This window comes from Bison bison, unplaced genomic scaffold, assembly GCF_000754665.1.
Source record: "Bison bison bison isolate TAMUID 2011002044 unplaced genomic scaffold, Bison_UMD1.0 scf7180017864190, whole genome shotgun sequence".
Lineage (NCBI taxonomy): Eukaryota > Metazoa > Chordata > Mammalia > Artiodactyla > Bovidae > Bison > Bison bison.
This window is the reverse complement of record NW_011494762.1, coordinates 77696-101601: the sequence shown is the minus strand read 5'-3', so window position 1 is coordinate 101601 and position 23906 is coordinate 77696. Positions and strand designations below refer to the sequence as shown.

Genomic DNA, 23906 nt, shown 5'->3' with positions numbered 1-23906 from the left:
GTCTTACCTTTGGGTCTTTAACCCATTTTGAGTTTACTTTTGTATATGGTAATTAGGAAGTATTCTAATTTCATTCTTTTACATGTAGCTGACCAGTTTCCCTAGCACCACTTATTAAAGAGACTATCTTTGCCCTATTGTATATTTTGCCTCATTTGTCAAAGATACGGTGCCCATAGGTGTGTGAGTTAATCTCTGGGCTTTCTATCTTATTCCATTGGTCTATATTTCTGTTTTGGTGCCAGTACCATACTGTGCTGACTGTGTTCTTGACTGAAGGTCATCTTTCTTCTCAAGACCCCTCTACTCACATGGTTCTTTCCTTCTGGGTTCCAGATGCCATGTCCTTTCCTTACCTTTTAGGTATATATGCTAACAGCACCACTCTCACTAGCCCCCAGGGTACGATAGTATCCTATATAGTTTCCTTACATTCTATCCATAACCTTTTATTATAAAATAATCCCTTGATTTAACAATTCTCAATCTATCCTAATTTGACTGTACAATCTATTTCCTGCAGGGATGCTGTCTGATATGTTTCTTATTATACACATACATGCATGTATCTATCTATCTATACACACACACACACACACACACACTCATATATACACACACATGTATAGACTCACACCTTCAGGCCTCCATGTCAAGGTAAAGAGCACTAACTGTAATAGGATAGGCAAGAAAACACTGTTAGGTGGTGAGTAGACTCAAAGGAAGTATGTAAAATGTTACAATAGTGAATCACAATCATTTTCTGAAAAATATTTTCTAAAATGCAGACATTGCAATCATTTTACTACCTGGGGGGAAGATGTCAAGACTCTGTCAACACACATACCTCGTTACCAACTCACATATCTTCTCTTTACAGAATTATATAACTTTTAGGGAATTCTGGCATGACTTGATCAAATCTATTCACTTTTTAGTGAGGGCTAACCGACTGCCTAAAATCAAGTCAAACACCTCGTCTCTAGACATTTGATCAGGTTTGTTGTTATAATTGGGGGATTTTATGAGGTTTTGTTTTGTTTTATCTGTATCTTGATTTTTTTCTAAATTCTATCTAGTTATAATTCAGCCTTCGATGAAAGAGAAAAACCAACAGCAGTTTTAAAACTCTAAAATACAACATATGAGATTCCTGGGACCATTAATATTTTTACAAAATTAGTGGCCTAAGAAGTCAAAGCAGGGTAGCATCTAAGTTCAGACTGATATTAATGAGAACCAAGAAGAAACTGCTTTCAAGGAGAGCATAAATACTAATATATGTTGTGTATAAATTATCTGAGCATTTACAAGTGGCTCAGAAAATATTAATCCCATTTTGTAGGGAGTTCAAAGTAAAAAGCAAAATAATTTTTTCTCAATCTTTAAGTTCCAACTTCCAGTCTAAAATTCTAAGAATTTTCCTTCTCTATGAAGCATGGAAAATTGAACAATAGCTAAGTAATATTTTTTAATTAAAAAAAGAGTTAAGGTGATGGAGAAATAAATGAGGTTCAATATTTTAGTCTTTTCAAGAATTCTGAGGTTTAAAAAAAATTTTTTTTAAGGGATCAATGTTTTTTTATTTTAATGAAGAAGAAAAATACTATAGCAACCTGCCTTGGCATTTTTGAGAACTAGGTAGCTCTATCTTTTTTGGATTGCATGTGTGTCTTCTAGTCCCAAGACCTTAGATCTTGGCATTAATAATGTCTTGGATGTGGTCATAGCTTTTAAAGGTTATTTGATGAATTACAGAATGAACGGCCCCAAAGAGAAAGCTATAACAATCTACAAATAGTTGAAGAACTAAACCCGGAAAAAGAAGTAACTTTTTTTTTTTTTTTCTTGTTCAGTTATTGGGAAACAGGAAGAGAAGTCCTTCTATCAAGCTTTCTAACTATAAAATTGATAGTCTTCAAAGTTAGTCAGCTACTTTCACCAGTACAGATTCTTAACCTGGGATGAAGACCCCGATGGGACTATGAAGATGTCTGGGGAGAGCCTGGCATTATGCACAAAATAGTATAGCTGTGCATTTGCCCATTTTTCTGGAATTAGGGGATGTGGATTACATTAGTTTCTCAGAGGGGCTCTGGATATAAAAAGGTCTGCAAAAGAATGTGTGAAATCAGCCTGCATGACCATGTGTCAGGAGTGCTACAGAGAAGATCATCACTCTAAGCTCAATGTTTATAATTCAATGGTTACAGATAATGTAAGCAGAACTTTAATGCAGTGTGTGTTCAATCCTCTAATCACTCAGTCATTATTTATAGGTTGTCCTTCAGATGGGTTAATTTGCTCAGAGTGGTGGGTTGGAGGGAACATCTATTTTAACTTCCCCTTTATGGGGCAAGATAATGTGATGTACTTTTTCCCAACGCTTTCCCACAGAATTTGTTTGGTAGAAGCTGCAACATGAAGTGGGTTCACCATTAATAAACTGAATGAGAGGATGCAGTCTAGAACAAAGAATGGCAGCCCACAACAGATGAGAAGAACCTGGTCCCCAGATGGCAACCGAAGTTGAAAATCAGAGCGCAGAGTGCAAGTGTGAGGCTGGGAGCTGAACTGCTCTGAGCATGGATAAATATAGCAGTGAAGGACAAACAGAATGGACACTTTGTAATTTGACCCTTGGAGATCTGGAGAGGATCCTAGGATGCTCTGTCCCCGGCTCATACCCCAAACATTCAGACCCTGGGTAATGAACTAGCATGCGAACTGTCCTTTTGGAGGACAAATCAGTTAAGAGCTGAAACAAGCCTCGAGCTCTTTGCACTTATCTGATTTCTACACAAAGGCAGAATTTGGCATTTAAAGCCCACTGGGAGAGCCCAGCCATTGTATCCTGGCATCAAAACTTCTCCTTTGAAATTAGGATAGTGTGTAACTCATCCCTCAAGAGCTTTGCAGATCTCTTGCATTTGTTTCTGGGGCCTGTTTGAATTTGTTCTTTTAAAGAGGCTGCTTAGAGAAATTCCCGGCACCAATGTAATGAAAAGGGATATCATTAATTTCTTCCTTTAAAAAGGAAGGGTCCCTTTGGGACCACTGATCGCCATGTATATTAGGTTAGACAAATCCAGCCTAATATCTGGGTAGACTGGCTGTTCTAATTGCTGACTGCCAAGCAGCCTAACGGACCTTCTGCATAGTGGAGAACGAAAACGGGGTTTTGAGACAGAGGGAGCTCTCAGAATCCCTTATACCATTTAGGTGGATTAATGAAACATAACTCTTTCCCAATACACAAATTGCCAGACAAAGAAAATATCAACAAATTAGTCCAACTCGTTTTAAATGTGGTAAAGTTTCAAGGTGATAAACTCTTCAGGCTTGTGGTGGCAATGGGAAAAAACCAAGTGCAGTTTTAGAAACCAGCACACTCTGTAAGACTTGGCAATTTGAGCAGAAGAAAGGAAGGAAGGAGTTGTTAACTTGAAATTAAGTACTCAGAAGGATTATCTGAGGAGTGGGGAAAACGCAGTGGCAACAGCTAAACATTTATTAGGTGCTTTACACATGTCAGGCTCTGTCTTCATGCATTAAGCCCATAATCTGGAGTCAAACTATGGTATTTAGGACGCACACTTAGGGGGTGACCTCTAGGGAGGAGGAGAATCATAATCAGGAAAGGGTATCAGAAGGCTTCTGAGATGCTGGCAAGTTCTGTTTTCTGACCTCAGGTGTAATTGTATAGAGACTTCATAATAATTCATTACACTGTCCATCTCTTTTATAAACCTTTTTTCTTTTTTTTCTGTCAGCATGTTACATTTCAGAATTTTAAAAGGTATCTGATGTCTCAGTGGGTAAAGAATCTGTCTGCATTGCAGGAGACACAGGTTTGATCCCTGGTTCAGGAAGATGCCCTGGAAGAAGAAATGGCAACCCGTTCCAGTATTCCTGCCTGAAAAACCCCATGGACAGAGGAGCCTGGCAGGCTACAGTCCAAGGGGTTGCAAAGAGTCAGACATGACTGAGCAACTAAGCATTCACACACATTAAAACAACCTCAATGTTACATCTCTCATGTGAGAGCCTTTCCTGGTGTGAAAAGGGAACAGGCAGAGAGGCGGTCCTAAAATGACAGAGGAATAGGACGGGGAGACCACTTTCTCCCCCACATATTCATCAAAAGAACATTTAAACGCCAAGTAAATTCCACAAAACAACTTCTGAATGCCGGCAGAGGACATCAGGCACCCAGAAAAGCAGCCCATTGTCTTCGAAAGGAGGTAGGAAAAATATAAAAGACAAAAAAAGGAACAGGCAGAGGGCCAGAGATATCCTTCTCCATTCTATCTGGTCAGTTCCTGATCCCCTTCAGTTCTCAGCTTTGATGTCAGCCCACTGACCCTTCTCTGCTCCCACAAGATCACAAGGGTACCCCTGTCAGAGCATAGCTCCAGGGGCCACTCTTATTAATATCCTGGCCAGAGATCTGCTTTCAGGTTTACTTGTCTATTTCTCCCTTAGAATGTAAACCCACGAGACAATCTTGGCTGTTGCTCCATTATATACCACTGGCACCCAACACAGCACCCACCACCACTTAATAACCGCTCAGTAAACACCAGCTGACTGAATACTTGAATCAATGAGTAGTAAAGGTGCACTTCATGCTCCCCCACCCCTCTTTGAACTTAAACCAACAATTTCTCCCTTGCTAAATTCAGTTTTTACTGAAAGAAGACAGCCCCAGAGTCTTCCTGTGGCAAGTTTAAGTAACTAGGAGTTCTAGTTACTTTAAAGAGTCAGATAAAAATGAAAAGAGAGAAAAACCTTACCATGGTTCTGCACACAGTCATATAACCACAGATTCCACCCCCCACCCCCCGCCCCACTTATGTAATTTTGGACTATGTCTTTCTTGCCTCCCTGTAACACTTAGAATTGATTACATTTAATATAAGGAACACATTTGTGTCATGGTCCTTACACGCTCAACTACTGAACAACCAATCACCTTGTTCCTCTTAGGCTGTTTCATTTTGAACAACCAATCACCTTGTTCCTCTTAGGCTGTTTCATTTTCTTAGGGAGTAGGTACTGTCCCGAGAGGTTTATTTAAAAAATTTTTTCTCCTTGATTACGTGCATAAAAAAATTCATTACTGCTCCACAAAACACACTGCTGAGAGAATGAAAAGACAAGCTCCAGACCGGGAGGAATATTTGCAGAACACATATCTCACAAAGGACTGGTACTGAAATATACAAAGAACTGGTACACCCTCAAATAAGAAAGCAAACAGCACAATTTAAAAACGGGCAAAAGATCTGAACGGACACTTCACCAAAGAAGTTATACAGATAGCAAATGAGCATATGAAAAGATGTTCCACATCAGGGAAACAAAAATTAAAACAACAATGAGATACCACTACATACCTATTTAAACAGCAAAAAGCCAGAACACTGACAACACCGAATGCTGGTAAGGATGAAGAACAACAGGAACTCTCATTCACTGCTGGTAGGAATGCAAAACGGTGCAGCACTTTGGAAGAGAGTTTGGCAGTTTCTTATAAAAGTAAACATACACTCTTACCATATAATCTAGCAACCACACATTTTGGTATTAACACAAAGGACTTGAAAAACTTATGTCTACACAAAAACCTGTACAAAAATGTTTATAACAGCTTTCTTCATAATTGCCAAAACCTGGAAGCAACCAAGACATCCATCAGTAGGTGAATGGATGAACAAACTGTGATACATCCATATAACAGATTATTTTCAGCAATAAAAAGAAATAAACTGTCAAGCCACATAAAGACATGGAGGAACCTTAAATACATATTGCTAATGGAAAGAAGTCAATACGGAAAGGCTAAATACTGTCTGATTCCAACTATACGACATTCTGGAAATGGTAAAACTATGTGAAAGTGAAAGTCGCTTCCAGTTCTTTGGACTGGAAAATACAGTCCTTGGACTTCTCTAGGCCAGAATACTGGAGTGGGTAGCCTTTCCCTTCTCCAGGGGATCTTCCTGACCCAGGAATTGAACTGGGGTCTCCTGCATTGCAGGCAGATTCTTTACCAACTGAGCTATCAGGGAAGCCAAAATTAACAGTTGCCAGGAGCTTAAGGTAAGAGAGAGAGGGATGAATAGATGGAGCGCAAGAGATTATTAGGCAAATAAAACTATTCTGTTTGATATTGCAATGGTGGATACATGTCATTATATATTTTTCAAAACTCACACACTGTACAATGCAAAGACTGAACTGTCATGTAAATTATGGACTTTGTTAATAATAATATATCAATACTGGCTCATCACTGTAGCAAGCAAGTCACTCTAATGCAAGATGTTAATAATAGGGGAAAATGGGGAGAGAGGGAAAGGTGAGGAGAGTAAATGGGAACTTGCTACTTCGCACTCAATTTTTCTAAAAACCCAAAACTACTAGAGAAAGCTATTAATTTAAAAAAACTAATAAAATTTATTACTCCCAATCTTGGAAAACAAACAAAAGTAAATAGAAGAAAAATCACTCCATTCCTACTACACAACTGTGTGTTTCATTTTAAAGTTGAAAAGAATCCTTTAAAATGAAACAAAGGAGCCAGCCAAGGTTAACAATGAGTTTATGCAGTTTCAAATACATAAAGTAAGAAAAGAATGTAAAAATTAAATTCCTCTTGGCACATTTTACAGCCACGCCATCAACATCAAATTCTGGAAGCCAAGCACCCTAACTTGACTCACTCCCTCCACCCCTCCCCACCCTGCTTGTTTGGCAGCTGTGCTCCTGATGTCCTGGGTCAATGCCAGAATCTAACTTGGCATTGGCAAAGAGTGCATCCTGACCTAATGCACTCAGGAAAGCACCAGAAAAGTTCCTACTGATCCTCCTCAAATACATTTACATTAACAATCTAAGCAGAAATAATGTCCCAAAACTATGCAACTTTGTAACATGCTTTAATAAGCTGCAGGAATGAGAACATGCTGTCACAGGGCTTTCCCTGAGGTACATGACCATAAGAACTGTGGCTGACAAATGACCTCCATATCTTCTACCCACCAGCCCTCAAAGGGCAGCCACTTTTCCCTCTAGCCTCAACTCCTGCAATGGAGACAGGATCTCGCCAATTCAGCTGGCTGAGGGGTGGATGGTGCCAACCTATGTGGACTGCATCCTTTCTTCCTTATCATCATCACCTCCAAATTTCCGGGAAAATGGTCTGTCCAGGAATCTTTGCCTCTTGCTAGGTATTCTGCACAGTTCCTATAGAAAGCCACAATTTTGCACAGAGGCCTCAGTCGGCGTAAACTGTCATGAACAGCAACTGATGACCCAAGCACTCTGCATTCTCCAAAATTATGAAATTAAGCAAGACAAAACCAAACAACAGCCAGACAAGATCTAGTAAGAATGAGGAAAGTCTTTTAAAGGAAAGGTGTGTGATTAACATAAATGGCACTAGGTTAGAAATCAAATTTGGGATTAAGAGAACTATAATTTCTCCCCTTTTTACTTCTATTTATCTGCCCATTTATCTGTCCTCATGCTTTCAATTCTTTTGCAAAAAGCCAGGTAACAAACTTTATGGCAATGACATATGTATTAGAGATACATGCACATATTCAGATCTGGTAGAGTTTGGAGCAGTTTTGCCTTGTGGGAGGCTGGCAGAGGTAGTAGAGTTTATAAAAGACAAAAATCTTTTAAAGGCAGTAATTCCTAATAATTTTATAAATTGAGACACTTTTAAAAGTCTGGGACACTCCCTTCATCCTCCTCTACAGCAAAGTGACAAGTAACTGTAACTTTGTTCTGGACAATTTCCTGACAATTCAATGAGACCACTTGAGATAAATATGGACACTCAATATGTTACCAAACTTGCTTTGGAAAATGACAGCTGCAAAGACCAAGCTGTTATAATTGCATTTGTCTCTTAAGTGTCTTATTTCACTGCCTGGCCTGTGTTTGGTATACAGTAAGTGTTCAATAAGTGTTTGTTAAGTGAAAGAATAAAAAAGCATCTATATAAAGTTTACTTTTTCTGATTCAATGTAATATCATAGAGATAGGGGATGTGGTTCTCAAAAGGTAGCATTGTATAACCCGGGAATGTGATAAAAATGCAAATCCCTCCTCTCCTGTACCCCACACAAAACTGGAAACTATGGAATGGACCAGTAATTTGTATTTTAACAATCACTCGGGTGATACTAACACTGACTGAAGTCTGAGAATCACCAATTTAAAAAGGATCCTTTAAGAAAGATTACCTCCCACACTGCTGCTACTGCTGCTGCTAAGTCACTTCAGCGTGTCTGACTCTGTGCGACCCCACAGACGGCAGCCCACCAGGCTCCGCCTTCCCTGGGATTCTCCAGGCAAGAACACTGGAGTGGGTTGCCATTTCCTTCTCCAATGCATGAAAGTGAAAAGTGAAAGGGAAGTTGCTCAGTTGTGTCCGACTCTTCACGGACTCATGGACTGCAGCCCACCAGCCTCCCCCATCCATGGGATTTTCCAGGCAAGAGTACTGGAGTGGGGTGCCATCGCCTTCTCTGAACCTCCCACACTAAAGGTTAAGAATTCCACAACAATAGTACCTTCACTATTGCACTGAGAAAAGTCCTGAGACCGAGGCGTCATGATGAGAGTTTATGGTGAATTCTGTGACACCCAGGCAAGAAGAAAAGATGGATCAGCATTATGGGAGTCAAAAAGAGCAGGGATTCGAGGCTTGAGAGATTATTGGTGGTCTCCAAGTCTTGTATGTGGCTTTCTGTCGTGGCCCTGGGTGTGGGACAGGGAGGCCCAGTAGCCTTGCCTCCATAGGGTCTGGCTCCCACGTGCTTTCCCAACAGGGATTATGTTGCCTTTGAGTCTCTGTTGTAGGAACATGCTCTCCCTGTCAAATGGGTGATATCTGAGCCCTTTACGATCACAGTGGTTGTGGTTTGGCAAGCTGCTTGCATCCCCTTCCAAACACAGGCAGCAGTGTGAGCTGTAGCAGATGTAGCATAAATCTAAGGCTCAGTTTTGCCTGATACAATGATCTAATTAAAAGTTAGTTTTCACCAGTCAAGTTCAACTTCCAATATTATTATAGGGTGACCAACTTGTCCTAGTTTGCTTGGGAAAATTCCAAAAAATCCACATCTTGGAAAACCTTCAGTCCTAAGAAAATTGAGATGTTTGGTCACCCTAATGATTTGGGGTTCCAAGGATAAAAACACAGCCCAAGTTTGCTTTCTGATAGCTGAACTTCTGCCAAGACCAATAAAATTTAGTAATAAGCAGTGAAAAAGGCAGGAAAATAAGAGTAGATGGCATTAGAGAAGTACTGGGTGAAAGAAAATGTGTATGACTTGCTCAGCAAATCTGAAGACGATATGGAACCAGATCACTGAATTCTAAAGCCACTTTGATGGGGACTCTACCATACCCCGACACTGCAAGCTACCAGAGGCACCCCCCTGGGGAGGCTAGTATAATACCACCTCTCCCTGGCTCCCTGAAAATGTACTAGACTCCATTTTAAAAAGCCATATAGCTAAAGTTACTCTTAGCAAATGCAATGACTTTTTTTACCTTCCAAAAGAAGTATGAATAATTTATACCACTCGTAGACAAGAAGATAACCAAGGGCAGGACTACCTAATGTCAGTGAGGTATCACAGGCCCTGACAATGAAGGCCCTTGAATAAGTAGGTCATAAACTTAGTAGCATACACTTTACACTAAGAAAATACGGGTAAAATACTTAGTATGTGCCCAAAGTCGATAGTACATCTGTGGCAGTTCCCTTTCTTTCTTTCACTGGGATTTCCTCACACCCTCAACTCAGATTCCCTTTGTTAAAATATAGAAAAAACAATTAAAGTTTGGTTTTTATACCACCACAAGGAGAAAAAGAGAGAAGGCAAAAGGAAGGTATGTTATAAAAAATGAGCACATTAGCAATAGCAGGAAATAACAGCTTTGTGTTGAGAGAGAAGAAAGTTAAAATAAACAGGTGCATTAACTAAAAATCATAACAGTTGAGAGTCATCTATTTTAAGGGTAGATGACTCGGTGGTAAAGAATCTGTCCACCAATGCAGGAGACATAGGAGACTAAGATTCGATCTCTAGGTCAGGAAGATCCCCTGGAGAAGGAAATGGCAACCCACTCCAGTATGCTTGCCTGAAATTCCATGGACAGAGGAGCCCGGTGGGCTATAGTCCATGGGGTCGCAGAGTTGGACATGACTGAGTGAGCACATGAGGTGGTCCCATTTCACAATGATCTCCAAGGAGCTCTGCATTAGCACCAGTGTGAACTGTTACTAATAATCATGTCCCAAGACATTGTGAGTAAGGAGAACTGTGTCCAATACACTCAATATGAAAGGGGAGTCATAGTTTTAGAAAGTTCCAGCTGTCTGGAATATGTAACTTAATAGAATATCTCATTTCATTGATGATGTCTATCGTCTCTCCTCAAACCAGTGGTTTCCATTTCACCCTTGCTACTCAAAATGTGGACCCGGGGTCAACACCATGGCACCACCTAGAAGCTCTTTAACACTGCAGAATCTCAGGAGCCACCCCGACCTGCTGAATCAGAACACTCTTTTTAACCAGATTCTCAGGGTTTGGTAGGACATGCATCACCTGGCTCCTTACCTTCTATGATTCTCTTTCTTGCTCTCTCAGGTCCAGTCACCCAGGTTTCCTTCTACTCCTCCTGTACTCCACACTGTCTCCTCAGGGCATTTGCCTCAGCGGTTCCCTCTGCTTGTAATGTTCTCCTCACGCCCTCTCTGTGCAGTGCTCTCTGACCACCCCGTTTAAAAGTTAACCATCCTCCATCCTCGTCCTCCATGCTTACCACCCCCGATCTCCCTTGCTGTACTTTTTCCCCTATAATACTTCACCTTTCTAACATCCCACACAACTGATTTAGGATTACGCTTATTGCTTATTGTCCCTTTGATGAATGGAGAAGGCGATGGCATCCCACTCCAGTACTCTTGCCTGGAAAATCCCATGGACGGAGGAGCCTGGTGGGCTGCAGTCCATGGGGTCTCGAAGAGTCGGACACGACTGAGCGACTTCCTTTCACTTTTCACTTTCATGCATTGGAGAAGGAAATGGCAACCCACTCCAGTGTTCTTGTCTGGAGAATCCCAGGGATGGGGGAGCCTGGTGGGCTGCCGTCTCTGGGGTCACACAGAGTCGGACACGACTGAAGTGACTTAGCAGCAGCAGCAGCATGAAACTGGGACTTTTTGACTGTGTTGTTCCTTGATGTCACACGTGACCAGAACAGTGCCCATGAAGTGTAGTCTACAGGCTGACTCTCGCCTCTGGTCTCAACTGGATCACTGAAGAAACTTAGAGTAGTTTAAGTTAGAGTAAGAAATTTAGAAAATTATAAATCAATTTGATATTGACACAACGCCTAAATGGGTGATTATTTACCTAGTAATTCATTTCACTGTATTTTACAAAAATATAAGACTGTGCAGTTTGAAAATGAAAACATCCAATTCCAATTTGTTTTTTGTTGTTTTTTTTTTTTTTTTCCCAATTTGGTCTTTTTAAAAATAGTTTGAGAAGCACTGGCCCAGGAAAGTTCCTGGCACTTAGTGTTAATAATTGTTTGCTGAAGAAATAAAGAGAAGAACAAATGCCTGAAGAATAAACTTTTACATAGTAAAGGACTGCTGCAGTCCACGGTGTTGCAAAGAGTTGGATACAACTGAGCAACTGAACTGAGTAAAGGCAAATCAGGTTTGTATCTATGCCTGGCAGTCCAATTAAATAATTTCTGCCTGGATTAGTGGCAACGTGATTCATGTTTTGCACTTCCTCGATATACTGTGCTTTCTTGTCCCATGTGAAAAATATAAGGCTCAAATGATCAATGAAGGAAATTTCTGAGACTCCCTGAATAACTGACTGAAGATAGCCTTTGTCCAAGCCCCACATCTGGACACTTTTTTGCCTGGCTGTTCTGAGCAAAGCTGGCCTGATTAAGTAACTTTAGATTTATTCCCTATTTTCCCCTACCCTCACCTCCCTCACATCTCTTTATAAAACAATGCAGTTAGCACTCACTGAAAGTTAGAAGGCAAGCTTGTTGGATGTTAGTGTTTTTTTAAAACTGAAAAGGTCATAATATTCTCAGGCTTCTATAGAATCATGGATTGCAATAATGGATCATTTAAGGCAATGAATTGAACACAAAGGTATAACCGGCTAAAATGTCTCTTACAGAGTAAATACACTCATTTCTGCAGCTTATCACTGTGAACATATAAATAAAACTGGAAATCTTTTGTTCTTCAGCCATCTTTGTTGGCTTCTAAGGTCAAGAGGAATCTGGTTTATAAAATGCTTTTTCCTGCCCAAACCTTCCTTCCCTCTCCCCCTGTTCAAAACAATAACAACAAAATGAAATGGCTTGGATTTTTTAAACTTGTCCCACTGGTATGCTATACCTCTTTGGGGGTGTTAAGAGACCATGGACAGAGGAGTCTGGCGGGGCACTGTCCATGGGGTCACAAAGAGTCAGACATGACTGAGCGACTAAGCACAGCACAAGAGACCTTTATTTTGTTCCGGGATTGTTAGAAGTACAGTTTAAAACTTCTCTGACTCATTTACTTGAGCTTTATTTCATTCTTGCTTCCACTATATCCTATCACAGTTGTGAATGCTTAAGAATTCAGTTTGGGGACCCAGGCTAGTTTGCAAGGACAGAATTCGGAAATGAAAAGACATGGTTCTAGAGGGTTTAAAATCTAGTAGATGCATGTAAATAACTGTAATACAAGGAAGGACGTGATAAGTACTAAAGGAAAGTCAAAGCACTCAGAGGGAGCCATGGTGGACTCTGAAGAATGGAGGGGACCTTGAGAATGAACAGTGAGGCAGAGGCAACAGCATGAACAAAATCACGGAGGAGAGCAAGGACACACTTGGCATGCATGGAGGACAGAGAGTAGTTTGGTATGCCAAAGCACAAAATGAGGAAGAGACACCAGTGAAGACAGAGCTAGAAAGGAAGACAGGAAGAGTTAGAACAGAGACAGCCTTGTATGTTGTGCCAAGAAGCTTAAAGTTGATGCTAGAACAACAGGGAGCCACTGGAGATTATGGTGGAAGAGAAAGTTATGATTAGGGAATGCTTTAGAAGAGCTCCTCAGATACCCATGCATGAGGCAAGTTGAGAGAAGAAAAGAAGCAGGAAGACCACTTAGGATACAGTTTACAAGAGTTTAAGGAGAACTCATGGTGATGGTGGCAAACCAAACAGAGAAACCTCTAGATGGGAAGGAAGGAGCAATAGTGACAGGAAATACATATGAACATTTGCAGCAACTTATTAATAAAGGACACTTATCTAAAGGCCGGGAAAGATGATTATAATCCAACATGTCTCTTCGGTAGTTAATTCAAAATGCAATATATTTTTACTCCTCCTAAACGATACCACCAAAACTTGATGCCTCAAAATAAGAACTTTATTTCTCGACCCGTTTTTCATATTTAACTTTGCATTTGTATAATGTCAATAGCATAAGTACCATTGCAACACCTGACATAATAGTGTACCGTTATGATGAGCCAGACACCACACTGTGCCCTTTACTTCTACTAGCTTATTTAATCCTCAATACAACCTTTTGGCTATGAATTACCATTTCCCTCATCTTACATGTGTAAGTCCTGAGGTAAGGAATTGTTACATAAAGCTATGTAACAGGAAAGCAGAGATTTGCATCCAGGCAGATCTGACTCCATAGGCAGAATCTGTGCCTTTGGCTATTCAATCATGCTTTAAAATTTTCTTTTTACACGTATTTTAAAGTAGAATGCTAGAAGAGAACAAAGACCAGATGGAACAAAGAAAACAAATAACAAGATGACTGCTATAAACCAAAGTATGTCAACAGTCACATTAGATGTAAATGGTCTAAACATCCAAATTAAAAGGTAGAGATTATCTGTTTGGATAGTGAAAAATGCCAACCAAATTCTTGCATAATAGATTCTATTCCACCATGTGATCTTTTTCCTCAATTTCCATTTTTGCACCACTCTTCCCCTTACCTCAGTGTGGCCTTATTCCTGAATATTACCTGGCTGTGAGGAAATTAGTCCATTGGACATATTTATCATTTTCTGCATGTTCATTTAAAAGGTTCTGCCATAATACACGAATCCTCTCTCATCTCTCTTGAAGAGTTAAATTTCATATGGACTGAAGGTCCTAACACATATATCACACATTCTCTACTTCATATTTTACCACTTTATCACTGAAACAGACTAAGAAGAAACTTTGAGAAGTCTAAGAAACTACTATATATTGCAGAAAAATAAATGAGGTCAACAGTAAAGGCACAGTAGTTTCTTAGTATTCGTATTTTAAGTTGAAAAGATTTCTTCCTTGGGAATGATCCAAAATGTGTTTAGTATTTTCTGGTTCATAAATATTTCTTATGATCTTGCTTCTAGTTTATCTTCCAGAAGTATTGATTATAGCTACTCATAACACCCCAAACTGACTTTTACCATATTCTGTAGCAAGAACTTAGAAAGGGGGCAAAAAATACCATTTTCCATGAGTGTGGCAAGATGTCTGTATTCTTGCTAAAAGAATAGCCATGTTGCCAAAAGGGCAGAACTACTCTCTAAATCCATATTCTTTACCAAGCCCTAGATTTTGACTCTGAACTATTTGCTTCGGTCAGTTGTCTATCTTCCCTGTTGTTGTTGTTTTTAATATGGAATGCTTTGCAAATTTGCATGCCGTCCTTGTGCAGGGGCCGTGCTAATCTTTGTACCTTTCCAAACTTAGTATACATGCTGGTGAAGTGAGCACAAGAAAGTTTTAAAGGAGTTTCTTAATTTAGGCTTCTTACAAGTAAAGGGAAAAGTATGATCTTTGATATTCATTTTTTTTTCCTTTAGAAAAAGTAAACTTAAGTGGCACAGATAGGTAGTAAACTGCTACTTTTAATGAAAGTTTTGTTTCCAGTCTTTAAGGCTTTCTATATCTGAATGTTCTGCTAACATTAGCCCATACTAGTATCAGAGTACTGCCTTCTACACAGCCTGTCTAAACAACTCATTAAAAAGTACACAAGCATGCAAATAGTAGAAATAGCTTACAATTCAAAATGTTCTTCTTACCAGATTTTGCAGGGGCTCCCCTCGAAGGACTCAGTCCTGGGCAATCTGGAGCAGCGTGGCATGTCTGAAAAGACAGAATCAGTCCCAGAAGCTGAGCGCTTCAGAAAGACCCAGTAAAATAATTACTACTTTTATCCTCTGATGAGTCAGCCTTTAGAACTCGGCTTCCATTTAACTAAGGGACCCTGAACTTCAATCATACTAGGGAAAAATTTAAGTATATTGGGGTCATGTGGTGAGTTGCTCATGCCTTACAGTAGAATTGAGTGGAGGTCCTCTCCTTGGGGGCAATTAGCTGCAAAGTCTCAACACCTTTGCCTCATCCATTTATTTCTTCCTCTGAACAAGCCAACCTAGCCCCCTTGTAAATTAATTATAGTCCGTATAAAAAACAGCTTGTGCTGATTTTCCCTTATACTTAATTTTTATCCCTGAGAAAGAAAAAAGAAAACCTATAGGAAGGTATTAATCTACTTAACATTTCTAAGTACATCATCCAAAGGATTTTGTTTTTTTAATCTTACATATGCTCAGCAGAGTTACTGGCAAAAACTGTACATTTTCTTCATTTCATCCTTTCAACATCAAATAGTAGGCAGCAAAAATTGGATCAGACTTCAAAGCCTGCTGTGGGCTCCAAGTCACAGAGAGACGCCTCCATTTCACATATTGAATTCGAGCAGGATATCAAAGTGCTACCAAAGAACCTCAGGTCCTTACTCAAAAAGAGGCTCTAACATCTGTAGAGAGTGGAGTGCACAGACAAACCACCTCAGGGATCAGCTAGCATTTACTCTCAGCAGCAAATTTCCAGGCTTTTGATTCTCTCTTCGCTGTACCTCCCTGCCTCTCTGCTGAACCAAAATTCTTAAGCAAGCTGGGCTTTTGTCTCAAAGCCTTCAAAACATCACTAACAGTTCATGTCTGGATGGCTTGACCAAGCAGCCACAGACAGGCACCATGACCACAGACTAGGACGAGTCTGTAATAAGGATAGACAGTTACTTCAGAGTCAAGGATGTCCAGCTACCTTATTTGAGTGTCCTGCGAAGACATCACACCCTTTGGAAGAACTCTGGGCTTGTGAATGCCTAAAAATAAAAATATAATAATAATTATTATAATAATATTTTTAGAAGGCTTGGAAAAAAAAAAACTTACAGAGGATTGCTTTCCTCCAAAGATGGATCAGAACAAACTCTCATTCAGCATCTGTTGCTTTCCATTCCAATTCTTGGTTAGGAGGACATGGTCAGCTTAAGGAAATGTATCCTATCAGGTGCTGCTCAAGACAGCCTGAGATCCTAAGACCCAAGACCCTGCCCATTTAAAGTTGTGTGATCTAATCTACTTTACTGCTGGGTGTTCACAAACATTACCAAGTAGCCAACCATGATGCTAAGGCTGAACCTCCAATCCAGCACCTTAATCACATTGTTAAATAATTCAAAATAGATCCTATAGTCAAATAAGTCTGGGGAATGCTAAGCTGTGTGTAGTTTAAGAGGTTTCCTTATTGCAGAATGATCTTTGACAATATGCATTTAAGGATTTCTAAAATGGGGTGTGTGAGGGAGGGGGAGAATTCAGTTCCCTAAACTACTTTGAGCAAGAAATTTAAAAAGTGATAATTAACATCTATTTAAATACTATTGTTTCATGGAGCAAAGTTTGGAAAAATCAACTTATATAAAAAATCCAGAAATTGGAACACATGGTATAAAGTGTGATGAGGGACTTCCTTGGCAGGCCAGTGATTGAGACTCTGCACTTCCATTGCAGGGGGCATGGGTTAGATTCCTAATTGGGGAATGAAGATCTCGTATGATGCACATTATAGCCAAAAAATGGTAGAAATTATTTTTTAAAAAATGTTTTAAGAGTGTGATGATTATAATTCACTCACTGCTAAAACCGACTCTCACAATTCCTTTCAGATGGAAGCCAGGAGTATGGAAAGCACTGACTAGGCGAAGGGAAGTCTGGGTAACTAAGTCCTGCTTCAAAATCCATCCTCTCTCTCTGGGTGTCTCTGTCTCTCTTACACATACACACAGGCATGCACATTTACACACATTCGATTGGGTAAATTTCTATGGTATTCTGGGTTCTAGTTTTCCTCATCTATAAAATGAGGGGATTGAAATAAACTATTCCTAAGAGTTGACTCAATGGAAAAGACTCTGATGCTGGGCGGGATTGGGGGCAGGAGAAGAAGTGGACGACAGGATGAGATGGCTGGATGGCATCACTGACTCGATGGACGTGAGTTTGAGTGAACTCTGGGAGACAGTGATGGACAGGGAGGCCTGGCGTGCTGCGATTCATGGGGTCGCAAAGAGTCGGACACGACTGAGCGATTGAACTGAACTGAACTGAAGAACTCTCCTAGTTCTATATTAAAAAACTGTTTATTTAAGCTGAGCATTTCATTTTCTGAATTTCTGTGAATGGTTCATTAGTATTACCTTCAAAATGCATCTATATATAGATTATAAGCAATGTATGTAAGAGCTCAGTCATATCCAACTCTTTGCCACCATATGGGCTGTAGCCTGCCAGGCTTCTCTGTTCATGGAATTTTTCAGGTAAGAATACAGGAGTAGGTGGCGGTTTCCTACTCCAGGTTATAAGCAATACACCCATCTAAAAATATCACATCAATATCTGTGGAGAGGAGACTCTGCTGATATATTTATTTGTATATATACTTGTTTGTCATATGTCTCCCACTATGGAATGTTAGCTTCCAAGCAGGTAGGGACACAGTCTGCTTTATTATATACTCTGTATCAACACTTAACCCTGTACCTAGTACACTATAAGTGCTCAATAAATATTTCACAAGTTGAATGAATAAAATGATGACTAGTGGACTCCCAAAATATGGACCATGAAGAATACCCTTTACATTAAAATTGAATTAACTAGCAATTATATAGTTTTCATATTTTAAAAATGTGTTTATATATCTAATAAGGATTTCACAATCATTTGAGCTAAGTGCTTTAATTGCCTATATTATACAGATGAAGAAACTATAGATCAGAGAGGTTAAGAGGTCTGCCCAGGGATTATGGCACATACCTGGCAGAGCTAAGACACTGAGCCTTGTTAGTCTGATTCCAAATACTCTGCTCTCCCTCTGAAGAATGACCCCCATGCCCTTGGGCCCATGGAACTCATTCCTGTCAGCTTAGGCAGGTCCCAGTGGCAGTGGGACACCTATAGAGAGGTGGATTCAGGTCTTCCAGGAGTCCTGGTGGGCTCTGGAGAAAATCTAAGGAAGATAATTTGGCTGTTGAATTACCACGGGGTCTCTAATTTCTGCCTTTCCTGCCCCAACAAAAGAATGAAACCTTTTAACTCCTCTAGTTTGCAAGGATTTTCAGGACCCAAAGGTCAGTGCACATACCTTCCAACAATACACTGAGGGTTGGCTCATCAGTTGGACTACTTTGTCATTCAAATCTTTGGGAGGATCTAATGCATCTCAATATAATTTTTACATGTGTTACTTGGTTTTAAAAGGCAAAGGTAGAATGAGTAGTGTCCAAAGGCAAACAGATTAGAAAATACTTGATTAAACAAAGTTAAGCAGGTTTCTTTCCTAAGATTTCCAGAATCTTTAACTTAATAATATGCACAATGAAACCTCAACAGTAGGAGAGAACAGGCAGCATTTCCCAGACATTATCCTGACAGTGGAAGCCTCCCTTCACTGGGGCATGTTGAGGCCCTGGTTCTTACAACACATCTTAGAAAACACTAATCTGAGCAGCCCTTATGTGAAACAACTTTTGCCTTAAAAGAAAAAAAAAAAGGGGTATAAGTCACTTTTCTTCAAAAGTCTATAACTGCTTCAACTCTTTTGTAGCAATTTTATCAGATATCTTGTCATTTGCCTCAGGGACTTGAGCCTGGCAGCAAATGGATAACACTTTGCAAGTTGTCATCACCAAAACACAGTCAATACTTATTACCTGCGTATGTGCCACCAGACCATGGTCAAACATGGATACATGGTTATCCCACCTAATACTTTCAACAACCATGTGGATTAGTTCTATTTTTATACCCATTTTACAGATGAGGGAATTAAGGATCAAAAAGCTAATGACTCCCTGGTGGCTCAGCTGGTAAAGAATCCACCCGCAATGTGAGAAACCTGGCCTCAATCCCAGGGTTGGAAAGATCCCCTGGAGAAGGGAAAGGATACCCACTCCAGCATTCTGGCCTGGAGTATAGTCCATGGGGTTGCAAAGGGTCGGACACAACTGAGCAATTTTCACTTTCAAGCTTATGACTCGTTTAAATGTCATAACTAGTAAACAGTGCAGCATAAAACCTGCCTACATAAAAAGGAGACTCCAAAGGGAAATCACTGATTCAGATACAAACGATCAATTGCTGATAAAATGTTAGACAAATGGTTGATGGTGAATAGGACGTGCAATATGGTGCCAAAGCACCACCATACAGATTCCTTCTTTAGGTCACAAGGAGAGTAAGGGAACTGCGTACTGGATATTTATACCACCTCAATTCAGTGCCAATCTTAGCACCACTGATGCCCACACAACACTGTCTTGTGACATGAGACAATATGAAATATTCAACATCACCCAGGATACTTATATTTTTTCATTTAGTTAAAAACTTAACTTTAATCAAAGCTTTTAGATCTAATGTATAGTTTATCTAAAACACATAGTATAGAGGGGGAAAACTAGGACTGCAAAAAATCAAGCAGGCAAATATAGAAGATGAGTTATTTTATGGGATGACTGGTTCATTCTTCTAACAAATCAGTGTCATGAAAAAGGGGAGTCTTGTATGTGAATAGAGATTTAGGGGACATAACAACTTGATATAATGTAATGTCCTACATTAGATCCTGACTTGGACAAACAGGTATAAAGGACCATTCTTCAAACATCTAGGAAATTTTTATTGGTATTAGATGATAATAACAAATTATTTATTTTAAAGCATGGTATTATTTTGAACCTGTAGGAGAAATTTTTTGAAATAACATATTGTTCTCAGCCTCTGTTAGAAATCTGATGCTAAATGACAGAAGCAGTCCATTTGGTTATCAAAGGGTGGTGAATAGGAGGTAGTTGTCTCTCTGGAAATGATCCACTGCATATTTCCAGGGCTCCTGTAGCCTCTCAGAAGCCACGACTGAGGTCTCAAGCAGATTGCCTCAAGGGCTTGGCCACTCCGCTGCTTTATTGCAGTCAATTCATTGAATTGTAGGTTCTCGGGGAGATGAAAACTCTGTCACCATTGAAAACCCTTCTGCTCGGTCTCTCCCTTGAATAAGCCCCCAAATAAACTCAAATCTAATTCTCTTTTCTTAAACCAATCCCAGTGCAACAGGATGAGGGGCAGGGTGAAGGCTGGCTCTCGAGCACATGGCTACTGAGAATGCCATAGCATCTCTGCTGTGCAGCAAAGATCCATGAGGCCAGCTGGCTTTGTCATGCTGGGCTGGCAGCACTAGGGGAAGTCACCTTGGTCCAAAACTGGGTCTCAGCTTTGCAGCCTCCAAAAATTAGTCTGCCAGTTCTTTGAGGGGTAATGTATTTTTGGGAGCTGAGTTGTACTAACCAAACTCAAAACAGTCATATTTGAAAAGTAGAATGCTATTGTGTGACTTTACAGTGAGTACAATAATCTGGACCAAACTTTCCCCCTAACTAATTCGTTGTTATACTCTGCAGACCAAATTACACATTAGAAGGAAAACAGAGGAAGCAGGGTGCTCTTTGAGGATCTGACCAATCAGGTTGGTCTTATAACTGGACTTTTTTAACTTTAGGGTTAGAATCAGTCACTTTTTTTCTTAGACAGGAATAGAGACATGCTGGCTATCCTTTGATTTGCCATTTTCTAGATTTCATTTAAATTTCTTTGTGCAGTTTTTATTAATTTTGATAAAACTTGCAAGATTGTATCTTATCTTTTATCAATTATAATGTAGAATGGTTTCTAGAACTGAGAAACCCACTAGTTGTTCACTAATGAGACAATTAGTCATTCACTTACAAGCACATTCTATTTTAAAGCAGCTTATTTTGAAATTAAGGTTACTCAACCTTAATTTCTGCAATCTCTAAATAAGATGGCAGTTATTCATTGTGGGTAGATTTTTCTTAGCTTCCTACTGTCTTCAGATTTGGGAATAGTTCCTGGAAACTCTTGTCTTACTTGGTAGCCCTGGGAGAAAGGCTAATCAGAATAACCAAGCAAATTTGTTCCTGCCTCTTTGACAACGCTGAAAAAAAACCTTTTGTACATGGAGTTTTTAATATGAAGAGGTCAATTTCTTTTTTCTAAGAAGCAGCAATCAATCCACCCTGCCAAAGTTATGCTCAGACTAAGATATTTTAACACAGTAGGAGACCCATGAATCTTGAGGGAGGCACGCTTCAGGCAAATAAGTCAAACAATTTTCCTTCTGGAAGTTATTACTATGAAAGATAATAGAAAACATAAACACCTTGAGAAATGGTTTCAGTAAGTTCAAGTTTTAAAGATAAATTAAGACATTTAAGGGATGGTATCAGAGAAGAGGACACTGCCCTTTGTAAAAGATCCCATGCTAACCTGAGTGCTAACAAGGCTTCTATGTGAGCTGGCCATAGGCTGAACCCAAATGGCAACTCAAGAATTATTGTTTAGTTCTTATATGGAATGTGAACATTCAAAGGGCTGAGGGTATAAATGTGAAACAATATCCAGATCTGAATCTACCAGCATTGTATCAACTATGTATTAACTCTTTCCTGAATTATATCAGCTCGGTGTCATTGCATATTCTTACTGCTTGCTGCTGCTAAGTCACTTCAGTCGTGTCCAACTCTGTGTGACCCCAGAGACGGCAGCCCACCAGGCTCCCCCGTCCCTGGGATTCTCCAGGCAAGAACACTGGAGTGGGTTGCCATTTCCTTCTCCAATGCATGAAAGTGAAAAGTGAAAGTGAAGTCACTCAGTCGTGTCCGACTCTCAGCGACCCCATGGACTGCAGCCTTCCGGCCTCCTCCATCCATGGGATTTTCCAGGCAAGAGTATTGGAGTGGGGTGCCACTGCCTTCTCCAATTCTTACTGCTTACATTTATTTAAATAGCTTTGAAAGCACAGAAGATTGGAGGATAATGTTTTAAGAACACAAATTATTAAGTTGGAAGACACCCAGAGTGTATAAGTTAATGCATGTTTATTACAAAAACTGGGAAGTTAATATTTCTAGAATGCTATGTTGTTTTCTATTCACCACCACCACCACAATAAATATTTGCCAAGCACATGCTAAATCTCCCCAGGGTTGTATTCATATTTCTGTGCTTTTATCTGCAATGTCATCTTCTCCCTTGACCACCTGGCCATTGCATCCTTACCCTTTAGCTCTGGCGTTGGCTCCTCTGAAGAGTCTTTCCTGCCCCATCCCCACCCCGGCTACCTCTCCCACTTGGGGCAGAGTTGGAGGTCCTTGGTGTATTTCCACAGTCTACTGAGCATAACCATACTGAAAACTTGGTTCTGCAACTGACTTATCTGGTACTACATCCTGACCAATTAAAAATGTCTGAAAATCATCTACTGAAGGTGAGCTTTATCAAATTTTGATCAAGGGAGAGAAAGCAAAGAGCAAGCACCATAATATTCTTGGCTTTTGAGATATCAGAGCTGTTCCTATTGCTGTGCTCATCAGTTTTATCTTTTCTTCTCTAGTTTTTATTTGATGAAAATGCTCTCAACTCCCAAGTGGTCTGAATATTCACCAATCACTAATCAATGAAAATGAAGCAATATCTGACTTTCTCCCCAAAGTAAATGACTAAACGAACTGGTGGCAAAATGTTTCCTTTTTTCCCTCTTTCTGATTAAAAATATATATTCACTGTTGTACTGTATAAAATATAGATATTCAAGGAGAAGAAAATAAAGAAATGGAAGAATATCCACACCCAGATATAATATCTTGCTTCACATATTTTCAGATGCTTTTCTATGTATATAATATACATTAAAAAATAATGGCTCATGATATATTTGCCATTATAACTTACTTTTTGTATTATGAGCATCTTCCCACATATGTACGTGGAATACAATATAACATTTATGTAGTATACACCTATGTCATATTTATGGCTGTACAATACTACATAATTGGTTGGTATCACAAGTGATATAAGTAATCTCTTATTTTTGGATATTTGTTTCCAGTTTTATGACATTATAAATGTGCTCAGTTAGTCATGTCTGACTTTTTGTGATCTCATGGACTGTAGCCAGCAGGCTCCTCTGTCCATGGGTCCTCCCAGGCAAGAATACTGGAGTGGGTTGCCATTTCCTACTCCAAGGAATCTTCCCAACCTAGTTATTGACACTGCATCTCTTTTGTCTCTGGCATTGGCAGATGGATTCTTTACCACTAGAACCACCTGGTAAACAATGGGTCATTAAGGATATGTGCATATAGTTATGAGTATATCCAATTTAATATCCAAAATTTTTCCAATTTTTAATTAGGATAAATTTAATTTAAAGCTATTAGCTTAAATGATGAACAAATTTTCTATTTTAAAGCTTTTGAATTGTATCATCAAATTCTCCTTTAAAAAGTAACAAAAATTAACATTCATAACTATAAAAGTATGAAAGGCCCCACTTGTCATATCATCAACACTGGGTATTATCAGTATTTTTCATCTTTGCTT

The 23906-nt window shown here is 39.6% G+C and overlaps 1 protein-coding gene across 1 annotated transcript in view; it reads right to left on the bottom strand.

The window, feature by feature from the left end:
* The window catches only part of LOC104991392 (myosin-IIIb-like), a 146363-nt gene that overhangs the window by 75906 nt on the left and 46551 nt on the right, over positions 1–23906 (bottom strand). The window contains exons 6-7 of the mRNA XM_010843844.1: positions 16204–16264; positions 15174–15237 (exon numbers count right to left, since the gene is read on the bottom strand). Coding sequence (XP_010842146.1) covers positions 15174–15237; positions 16204–16264 — 125 coding nt within the window. The remainder of the gene's footprint in view (positions 1–15173; positions 15238–16203; positions 16265–23906) is intronic.